General features: G+C 33.6%; 1 protein-coding gene across 5 annotated transcripts in view; it reads left to right on the forward strand.

The window, feature by feature from the left end:
• HNRNPR (heterogeneous nuclear ribonucleoprotein R) overlaps positions 1–6593 on the forward strand; it is a 30542-nt gene extending 23949 nt beyond the window's left edge. For all 5 annotated transcript variants that reach the window (XM_010957382.3, XM_074377197.1, XM_074377195.1 and 2 more), the window contains 3 exons: positions 2711–2860; positions 5051–5172; positions 5315–6593. In XM_010957382.3, coding sequence (XP_010955684.1) covers positions 2711–2860; positions 5051–5172; positions 5315–5927 — 885 coding nt within the window. In that variant the 3' untranslated portion in view covers positions 5928–6593. The remainder of the gene's footprint in view (positions 1–2710; positions 2861–5050; positions 5173–5314) is intronic.
• Positions 6594–11383: the final 4790 nt, after the last annotated feature.

Raw genomic sequence — 11383 nt, forward strand, 5'->3', positions numbered from 1 at the left:
CTACCTTGTAGAAACTGACTGTAGCCTATATTTCATTTCCTATAAAAACATTTTTAAAATAACATTATAGATTAAGAGGGAAATGACGTCCCCAGAAGATCTGAAGTATAGCTGGTAATTAGCTTATCTACCACTTTTCACATACCTCTGGTAGCCTCTCAGATTGAAATTCATCCTAAATCTTTTTATAAGGTTAGAAAACTTAAAGATTTTATTCTAGTAACCATTCTTCCTGGATGAAAAACAAGTTTCAGAATGAAAGGGAGGCCTCTATAAACTTGAACCATGCTGATTGGATAAACGTCATTGAATAATACTCCGTTACTGTTTTCATTTTGGGAGTTGAGAAGTGGGGAGTTTACCCAGTAAAGTTCTGCTGGTGCTTCACTCTGTCAAGTGTTACCATTCATTGAAGATTTGTTGCCAGGTTGGTTCAGTTTTATAATCAACCAGAACCAAAGAACCTGAATATATCTTTCTTAAAGGGACTTTCTTTATTCAACATTTTAAACACAATTTCAAATAGTAATTTTTATATAGTATGCTTTGGTTTCACCTCAGAAAAGAATAAAAGATCCATGTTGAGTTTTAAAAAATGTAAATAAGCCAGTCTAGACCTGTCTAGTGTAGAGCTAGATCTCAATATGACAACATTGGGGAAAACAGTAAAGGTAGAGGTGGAAAACTTTAGATTGTTTTTCTCCTCTTAAATTAGTGTCTAATCCCCAAATCCTTTTTACTCAGATAGCCCTTTATCTGAGTCAACAGTGTGTTCATTGGGTTTGTTAATTTTTTTGTTTCGATGGGTGATACATTTCCTTAGTTCACACATTAAAATTATGTAGAAAGGTACAGACAGAGAAGTCCCACGTCATCCCTAGCCACATCTGCCATATCCCCCTTGTCCCCTATAGATACCCAGTTTTAGTGATCTCTGGCTTATCCTTTTAGTGCTTCCTTAGGTAAATACAGGCAAATATGAGTATATATTCTTTCTTTCTCTACTTTTTACAAATGGTTAGTGGTATCCTGTATCTAGTGATTTTGTTTGCTTTATTCATCATCATATTTCATCAGCTATAAGGAAGTGTATACTATTATTTTACGTACCACCAAGAAACTGTAAAATGCTGCCAATTAAACTATGGCAAGTGCTTGTCTGTCACATTGACTATAAATTGGATTCCTATTTCGGAGATATAAAAATAGGAAAAAATGTCTTAGCAACATATATCCTGGCTTTTTTTTTTTTTTAATATCAGCTCTTAGAGCTCTTCCTCATTTTTTAATGACTACGTAATTTTTTATTCTGTAGATGTACCATAGTATATTCAACCAGTTGGACATTGGATGTTTCTAATCTTTTGTTACTGTAATACTGTAATGAGTAAGCTTATATTATTTCAGTTAATAATACAAATGCAAATATATCTGTAGGATAGATTCTTAGGGATAGAATTGTGGGCTGAAGGGTAAATGCATTGGTAATTATTAAGATAATGATCATATTCCCCTTTGTTAGGAGGTGTACAATTTTACCCTCCCCAGCAGCAAAATACAAGAGATCTGTGTTCCTCATCCTTGTCAAAATAGTATATGGTTAAACTTCTTTGCTGAATCTCATAACTAATAGTACCTCAAAGCTGTTACTATGATTTGCTTTTTTTTTTTTAGTGTTTGATTTGACTTTTTTTTAAACATTTTTTATTGATTTATAATCATTTTACAATGTTGTGTATGATTTGCTTTTGTTTCCTATGCATGAGTTTAAATTTTTTATGCATTTAAGGACCATTTGTGTTTTTGTATGAACCATGTATTCGTGAATTTTGCCTATCTTTCTGTTTGTATGAACCATGTATTCGTGAATTTTGCCTATCTTTCTGTTCAGTTTTTCTGTTGATCTTTTTCTTATTTTCTGGAGCTCTGATATGAAAGAGAGATTCAACTCTTTGTGATATAAGTTGTTCATTTTTTGACTTTGCTCATGGTATTCTTTGCCATGCAGAAATCATTTATTTTTAGTAGAATTTTTCAGTCTTTTGTAGTTTATAGATTTTAAGTCACAGAGCCTTCTCTAGTGCAGTATTACATAAAGGAATTACCCTTATTTTCGTCTAATACTTTTAACATCCTCTCCCCCCTTGTAAGTTTTTTTTTCTGTTTGGAGTTTAATCCCAGTGTATAGTGTGAGGTATGGATCCAACTTTCATCTCTATCCAGATTAACACTACACTGATTAAATGATTTAAGCATTGAATTGATAATTTGTTATATCTGGTAGGGTTCATCTCTAAACTTTGTTCTTATTTTTCCCTGGCTATTCTTGCTTGTTTATTTTTTCATAAGAACTTTAGAATCAGCTCATCCAGTTCTAGGGGGAAGAAAACATAAAAATTTATTGTTTTAGGGGAGACTTATGGACCATGTTAAATTTGTATATTAGTAATAATTATATTTTGGTTCCTTGAAGGTCCTGTTCATAGTATTAGCTACTTTAATGACATGGTGAGAGAATGAACTGATACTTTATATAAATTGGTAACTAATAGAATCATTTTGTTAGTAGTTTTCATACTTTCTATGATAGCACTTTTAGCACTTAATATTTTCGAGAATAAAAGCCTATGCCATGAAGTTAGAAGAAATACTCCAAGACTTCAGCTAAAATTAAGTAACCAATGACAGTTTTGTATAATTGTTGTATTAGGTGAAAGTTTTGTTTGTGAGAAACTTGGCTACTACAGTGACAGAAGAAATATTGGAAAAGTCATTTTCTGAATTTGGAAAACTTGAAAGAGTGAAAAAGTTGAAAGATTATGCATTTGTCCATTTTGAAGACAGAGGAGCAGCTGTTAAGGTAGAAATTTTGAAATTTTGTTTCTTGAAATTTGGATTTTCTTGTTGAAACTTGCTAAACATATAAAATTACTTTGAAAACAAATAAAATTGGTTTTCAGCTTTCACTGAACTCTGGAACTTTATTTTAATAATCCCTATGAAGTAGTAGTAGTGTAACAGGTAAGACTCCATATTTCAAAGCCTGATTATTACTAACTGGGTTTGTGATCTCAAGCAAGTTATTTTTAATCTCTGTATTGTTTTTGTAAGCCTAAGGTTTGATAGCACAATATCTTGGAGATGTTATGAATAGTAATTAGCTGCTATAAATACTAAAACGGTAATGAATGAATGTATTGTAACTACTTTCTTTACCTTAGGTTCTGGACCTATAAAAGAAACAGATGTGTACATGATTTCCTACCTAGTACAGCACATTTAATTCACTTAGATGTGTTCTGAAGGGATGGTTAGTTCTTCATAATTTTGCTTTTCTTTAGTCATTTTAGAATCCTCATATATTGACTGTTTTGCTGGTTTCGATAGTTCTTAGAAATACTTCTTGCATATAATAGTTGATTTACTCCTTGAGGATAGTTATGAGAAATATGAAAAAAAGTATTTTCATGTGGTATGTAGAACATAAAACCTGAATACTCTGCTGCTTTCTGTTGATAGGGATCAACACCATCTTTGACAGGTGAAATTTCCGGTTTCTTATTGTTCTTGTCTCCTTTCTGGGGGAAGGGGCAGGGACAAAACCCTAATAAAAGCTTTTTTATGTAATTGGGGCGATGGATCCAAAATTCTTGGTGACTCAGACGTGGTACTTGATTATTCTTCTACATGCTCTGTTAGTGAAATGGTGCCACCTCTCATTTTAGCGGTTTTTGTTTCTTGCCCAGGGTACTGCTTTAGAATGTGCCTTATAGAATCTTTGACTAGATAGAGTTTATTGGTTTGCTTTTTAATGGAAGCTGATTAGTGAGATAGTATTGCTTATAAAATTCACAGCTTTATATAGAATCTAATGTTTGGCTTCTGAATTGCCAATGGTGTGAAAGACAGATAACTAATAAATTTGTAACTTCTAAATATTCCTTTTGATTCAATTGGTATTAAATAACCAGTTGTCTGTAATTGAAAATAATTTTCAAGGGTGGTTTGGCAAAGAAGTCTGTGAAATTACAAAATTTCTAGCTTGGCAACTGGAAATCAGAGGATGGCCAGAGGAGAGAGCAGACAGATGCGCCATTCTTTTGTTTAATACCAGGAAGCTGTTGTAGAGTCATTTAGTTGCTTGAGTTGAAGCAGCCGAAAGCTAAGGTGGTAAAGGAATGGAAAACTAGTTTGAGGAGGATGCTGATTTAATCTGTGTCTAGATACTTGAGAATCACTAAGTATTCTTTATGGATAGAGCATTTTATTATGTATGTCCAGAGAGGAAAAGGTTGTATAGGGAAACAAAAGCTATAATGAGGAAGTGATACTTTGTTGTTGAGTTACCTGAAGTAAGTGCAGCAGAGGCTATTGGGTGGAACAACATGAATAAAAGACTAGAGCCTAGAATGCTTTTGATTTTGGAGTCTTCATTAATCCAGGCCTTTTCTTGGCTCTGCTTTTAACTGTTCAGACAAGGTATGTTCCAGGTTAAATACTGTGGGAGAAACCTAGGCTTTTATTGGGCAGGGGGTGGTGGGGTATCAGTACCTTGTTGAATTTCACTGATAACCTCATTTGTGCTTCAAATTCTTAAAAAATCTTACGGAAGAAAAGTTTAAGACCTACATGTTGAATGCCACGTGTTTATTTAAAAATTTGAATCCTGCGAAGTTTGTTAATACTGGCACTTTTTCCGGCCGTGAATTTGCTGCTTTGGTGTGGCTAAGTTTGGAGGAGCTAGTTGGAATTAAGGAGCAGCAATAGGCAGCTCTCTGGCAGTTCTTTTATCTTTTTAAATATAATACTAAGACATCAATTTTGTTCTCAATATAATGTACACATGAGAAAATAATATTGAGGGAAACAAGTACTTTCTTTGTGTTTTTTTTTTTTTTTTTTTTTTTAGTTGGTGGCTGTATTCATCTTCTGCAAATTAAAGTAGCTGTGAAGTAAATTGTTTATCGGGTCTATTGAATGGCACAGATAACGTTTGTTATGTTTAAAGTACTGTATTTGTAAAATAAACTTATTTTCTTGTTTTGTATAGGCCATGGATGAAATGAACGGCAAAGAAATAGAAGGGGAAGAAATTGAAATAGTCTTAGCCAAGCCACCAGACAAGAAAAGGAAAGAGCGCCAAGCTGCTAGACAGGCCTCCAGAAGCACTGCGTGAGTCTACATTTCAGTAAATACATCTTTGAACAGAGACTAACTTGACAATAGAAGTCAGGTTAATAAAAAAAAAAAGTCAGGAAAGAGTCTTGAAGCAAACTAATTTGTTTTTTCTTTTCTCCCTTCCCTTCGTTGCTAGGTATGAAGATTATTACTATCACCCTCCTCCTCGCATGCCACCTCCAATTAGAGGTCGGGGTCGTGGTGGGGGGAGAGGTGGATATGGCTACCCTCCAGATTACTATGGCTATGAAGATTACTATGATGATTACTATGGTTATGATTATCACGACTATCGTGGAGGCTATGAAGATCCCTACTACGGCTATGATGATGGCTATGCAGTAAGAGGAAGAGGAGGAGGAAGGGGAGGGCGAGGTGCTCCACCACCACCACGGGGGCGGGGAGCACCACCTCCAAGAGGTAGAGCTGGCTATTCACAGAGGGGGGCACCTTTGGGACCACCAAGAGGCTCTAGGGGTGGCAGAGGGGGTCCTGCACAACAACAGAGAGGCCGTGGTTCCCGTGGATCTCGGGGCAACCGTGGGGGCAATGTAGGAGGCAAGAGAAAGGCAGACGGGTACAACCAACCTGATTCCAAGCGCCGTCAGACCAACAACCAACAGAACTGGGGGTCCCAACCCATCGCTCAACAGCCGCTTCAGCAAGGTGGTGACTATTCTGGTAACTATGGTTACAATAATGACAACCAGGAATTTTATCAGGATACTTATGGGCAACAGTGGAAATAGACAAGTGAGGGCTTGAAAATGATACTGGCAAGATACGATTGGCTCTAGATCTACATCCTTCAAAAAAAAAATTGGCTTAACTGTTTCATCTTTAAGTAGCAGTTTGCTGCCATTTGTAGTGGGCCGAAGAAATCACTATTGTGTATATATTCAAGTCTTTTTATTTTTTCCTCTTTTCATAAATGCTCTTGGACATTATTGGGCTTGCAGAGTTCCCTTACTCTGGGGGTTACAATGCTTTTATCGTTTCAGGCTTCATTTTAGTTTCAAAACAAGCTGAGCACATTGTTAAATCATGATTTTGCAGAACCTTTGGTTTTGGACAGTTTCATTTTTTGGATTTGGGATAAATTTCATAGGAGTATGGAGTATGCTGTAAATAAAAATACAAGCTAGTGCTTTGTCTTAGTAGTTTTAAGAAATTAAAGCAAACAAATTTAAGTTTTCTTGTATTGAAAATAACCTATGATTGTATGTTTTGCATTCCTAGAAGTAGGTTAACTGTGTTTTTAAATTGTTATAACTTCACACCTTTTTGAAATCTGCCCTACAAAATTTGTTTGGCTTAAACGTCAAAGCCGTGACAATTTGTTCTTTGATGTGATTGTATTTCCAATTTCTTGTTCATGTAAGATTTCAATAAAACTCAAAAATCTATTCAAAACATTACCTATTTCAAATTCAATTGTGTCCTAAAACATTATTTTATTCGTAATCCTTGCAAGGAATATTGTTTTCAAACTATAACTGCCTATGTGAGTGATCAAATTCATGCAAAATTTCTTGTCTATTCCAATATGTATCATGGATATCAGACTGAGGATTAGCCTAAAATCTAGTATTTATTCCAAATAGCACCTCATTGATGTTCTCTCATAGTCTTTTCTAATTTGGAAATTTTATCCTTGATTTTTATAACAACAGATTCAAAGGCCTTTGAACATTCTTGCAGGCTTTGGGTATTTTGCATTAAATAAAATGGGATTGGGGAAGCAGACTGCAATATATTTTGACCCACATTCTTTCTATAAAGGAAATTTGTTGTCTGAAGACCTGGAGTGAATGTACATAACAGGAAAAAATGTTAGTACTGTGGCGTCAATTGCACTGCAGACTAAACTTCATGTAAACTTTTAGTATACATGATTGTGACTACCACTTTAGTTACTGGTTTAGGAATACAATTTCCTATTACTATGTAAATTTATTTTGAGAAACACGCCTTATTACAGAGGCCTAAAAATATCCAATAGTCGTACTTTTGACCTTGTTAGTATCTCTCATTTTTATTTTTTTATTACCTGGATGGCTAAAGCTTCATTAGCCAAGTGATAGCATCTGTTTCCCTGTTTCCTTTAGAAACCGATTTATTGTGATGACTTTTTTGCTTGAGAATAAGAGGAACAAAAGAATATAAACTTTACAGTGCAGAATAGTCTGGATCACTTTCAAATTACCATAAAATTTTCCCTCCGCATTATTCTTAGGTGGGTCTAAAATTTTTTTTAATTCTAAAAATAAGGCATTGGAGCATAACTAAAATGGGCACACTTTGGTGTTTTGTTTCTTTTTTGGTGTCTTATGACAGCAGTATTAGATTTCAAAATTATAAGCCACTTAATTCCTTGTGAGCTCAGACCATATTTTGGGTCTCATGGCTTCTAGATTTTGAGTAAGAAAATTAATACTTGCTGATAAAAGTTGACATATCTTTACTCTTTAAAAGTACACCTATTACGTAGCATAGTAAGTTAATAGGCCTAATTAATACTCCTTTTATGTTTTTGGAAAATTATAAAGGAATTACATAGTCTGTTGTATAGTAGTTTCAAATTAACATGGGTATCTATTTGGTAAAGCTTAGATTCCATTGTTTTTCTTATGCCCATGTATGCAGGTAAAGACACCAAACAGTCTTTAAATGCTGCTTTTAAACTTCGAAAATTTAATTTTCACATAAATCTAAATTAGACTTAAAACCTTAATTTTTCTTGGAAAGAATAAAGGGTCTACAAATAAAATTTGAATTGTTTCTATTTCTTGCAAAGTAGATGTTACAAGCTACAAGATTCTGATGAACAAAATTAGGAGTGGGAATAAGATGTTAGTCTGAAAAATAATTTATGTACCCCCCCAGCCCTGAAATATAAACCCTAACAAAAAACATAAGACTGAAATCTGAATTCCATGTCAAAATCTTTTCCTTTAATTGCAAAGTATATTTTGCCTCACCAATTAAAATATATCTATAGAGATTTCCCTCTAATAATGTTTTATAGGTTTTTTTGTGGCTATTTAACAGACAAATGTAACTTGATAAACATTACTCTCTCTAGAGCTTTTCCCTTGTTGATATTTTCTTGTAAGTTACTGCTGTAGCTGTAGAGAAGATAGATTCAGAGCTTAGCTTTTCACAGAAGTAAGTGTAACAGTCTAATGTAGAAACCTGAAAAATACCAGTTGAGGTTTTTATTCTAGATTTGTGTTAGGTTTTTTTTTAATAGGTGCAAATTATGAGTTCTGGGAAATCTGATTTTTCCTGCTCCCCTGCCATCTTTTTGTTCCCCAACCTAATTCATTTGGTTTTATTTAAGAGCCTGCTACAGTAACATGCATGTTGGGAAAGATATTTTCTTTATATTGAGGATGACTTTTTCGTAGGTGCCCTTCTGAGATTTGATATAAATATGCCCCCTCCCCATAATGGAATGCTAATTTTTATTTGATCACTCATTTATAGCAGTTGCTTAAATGTATGTATTTATATGATGGTGTTTTAATTTTTTTAAAGCAAAAAAGTTCTAATAAGTTGCCAGATTTCTAATAATTCCAAGTTTATTTGATCAATTGATGTGGAAATTGAGTTACTATGGTTCTGTAATAAGTTTTTTTTTAAGCAAAAGAGTTCAGCACAATTGTTTTTCAGTTTTCCTAGTTATTGGGGTTATTCTGCATAAGAAAGCCCAATGCTTTCTGATAGTAGATAATTTTTCTCTCATTTGACTTTGAAGTCTGACTTAGGAGGCGAACCCTCTTTTTTTAAAAGATCAGCATGCATCAAAATAAATTATATATATTAAGTTACAAAGGAGAAGGGACGTAAAATTCCATTCCTAGCATAAAGCCATATAATAGTCTTGAAACTCATTGCATCATTTGCCTCCTGCCCATTTGGATAATCATACCTACGTTTTATTAATTGTGTATTATTTGTAAAACCAAACCCTTCCAGTAAATACTTGCTATAAGGCTATTACTTGTCAATTATAAAGACTTCTAAAGAGAATTTTATTGTACTGAGCTATCCCATATTTGTAAAACCAACCAAAGTATATAGAAGGAATGTTAATGTTAGTGTTGTCCTTTATAATGTGGAATCTCTTAAGTGAGCAGCTAAGAAAAAGCCTTATAGAAAGAGTGCACTGGATTTATAAGTGTGTTTATGTTTCTCTAAGAATGGGAGCTTCTGTTAACTTAGTTGTTCTGAGTAAGACTGGATTGGGTGACTGACTAGAGAATCCAGAATAACAAATCCATCTACCAGGCATGTTAACTTTTGCATTCGAAGTTTGTTGACTAGTCCTTATTTTTGAAATACAAACACTAAGCTTTAAAAATATTGCATATTTAATGTTGGTCAGTAATTTAATATAAATATTTAATTGGAAGTAGTCACTGTTAATCTTTCTAGAAGAAAGTTTTTTTTTCCTTTAAAATACATATTCATACATACTTTTTATTTAGAGGTTACCAGAAGCTCTGGGCTTTTTGTTTTGTTTGGTTTTGTTTTTTAATCATTTTCAGATGTTATCCAGAAATCTGCAAGTGTACTTTTCCTGTTTTAACTCCTTCCTTTTATCACCTGACTATCAGGGAAGCGAGGTTGAGGCTGCCCTGACCTGACATGTCATGATGTCGACTTGCTAGGTGGGGTTCGCTGGGGACGATAACCAGTGGAATTGTTGGTAAGAACTTTTTTTTTCCTATTATTTTTTTTTTTTTAATTAGTAGTGGGGCATTAAGTGTGGGAGAATGCCCATATTCTATAAGTGGGCATTTATGTCAGTCTTGTAGAAAAATAAGACTTTAATATTAGATAATTCTGTTCTTAACAGGAACATATAATAAGTACTTCATGTTCATACTCTTTTATTATCATATTTGTAGATTAGCAGGAAAGGCCTGCTATTTCAAGTATGAAATAATGAAGTACTCAGTATATTTTAAGTGGTCAAAATAGACTCTAAATATAAAGTCTCATAGAGAAACAGTAAATTTGCTTTATTTTATGTGTTTTCAGTCCCTCATATCTTATTTACATTACATTTTTATTGGGTAGATTAGCAATAATGCACCTTAAGAAGTATTTATTGTACACTAATATTAGTAAAAATAGGAAGGTGTTAATAGAACAGAAGGTTATACACTTCCTGGGAGAAACTATTTTTTAAAATCTTCGAAAGAGATACTAACATTGTAAAATGAAACTTAAAAGTTTTAGCAATTTGACGAACAATAGTGGGCTCAATTTAAAGACACACTTGATATGATGACTGAGTCAAGAGGAAATTACATAGCTGAAATGTTCGGACCTTGAACATAGCAGAAACACAAATCTATCCACAACTTGTGTTTTGTCTAAAATCAGGTCAGCTGATTGGATTAGTAGATAGTGGTACAATTAGAGTTAATTTTTAGATCATTACTGAAGATTAAAATCTCATACGTAGGGGATTCCATGATGGTAGGTATAAATTGAGAAAATTAAATTTAATAAATAGGCATTTTTTACTGTACTACATAAAACATAGTTATAATACAACATAAGCACTGATTTAAAATAATTTTGGATTTTCATGCCTGAGAACCTCCTCAGTATTCTTATGCCTTTGTTGGTTGTGTGTTTCAGTCTAGGAAGAATCTCCTGGGTATTAAACATGTGCTAGTCAGTGTCATAAATATAAACTCTTATCTGTAAGTTTGCTGTAGACTAGCTGTACATCACTACAATGAAATCATATTTTAAGAACTGTAGTGATTACATCATTGTGTTAAGGTACTTGTTTCTCTTCTGACACATTTTATGCATGTATCAGTGATGGAAAAGATTGGAGTATAGGAGTTGTAAAGATTGCACTTAATAATGTGCTCATATGGAAGTTTTACAGTAAGCAATAGGAACGCTCAAGTACTGCTGAGGAGTTCATGTAAGTTAAGGAAAATGTAGTGCAAACTTACTGGCTTTTATACACTAACAATAAAATAACATTTCATGTGACCAGAAAAGAAGAAGCCATTATGGGGGGAAACTTAAATTCCTCAAATATAAATAAGGGCTTTCATTTTCTGTAGTAGCTTTGTTAGGATCCCATGAACATTGCTTATCTTGATGTCTCATTTATGATGGTTGGACAAAAGGGACTCCTCTAGCCTATTCAGTAACATAGACAGAACTG

The sequence above is a fragment of the Camelus bactrianus genome, chromosome 13 (assembly GCF_048773025.1).
Source record: "Camelus bactrianus isolate YW-2024 breed Bactrian camel chromosome 13, ASM4877302v1, whole genome shotgun sequence".
NCBI classification, from domain to species: domain Eukaryota; kingdom Metazoa; phylum Chordata; class Mammalia; order Artiodactyla; family Camelidae; genus Camelus; species Camelus bactrianus.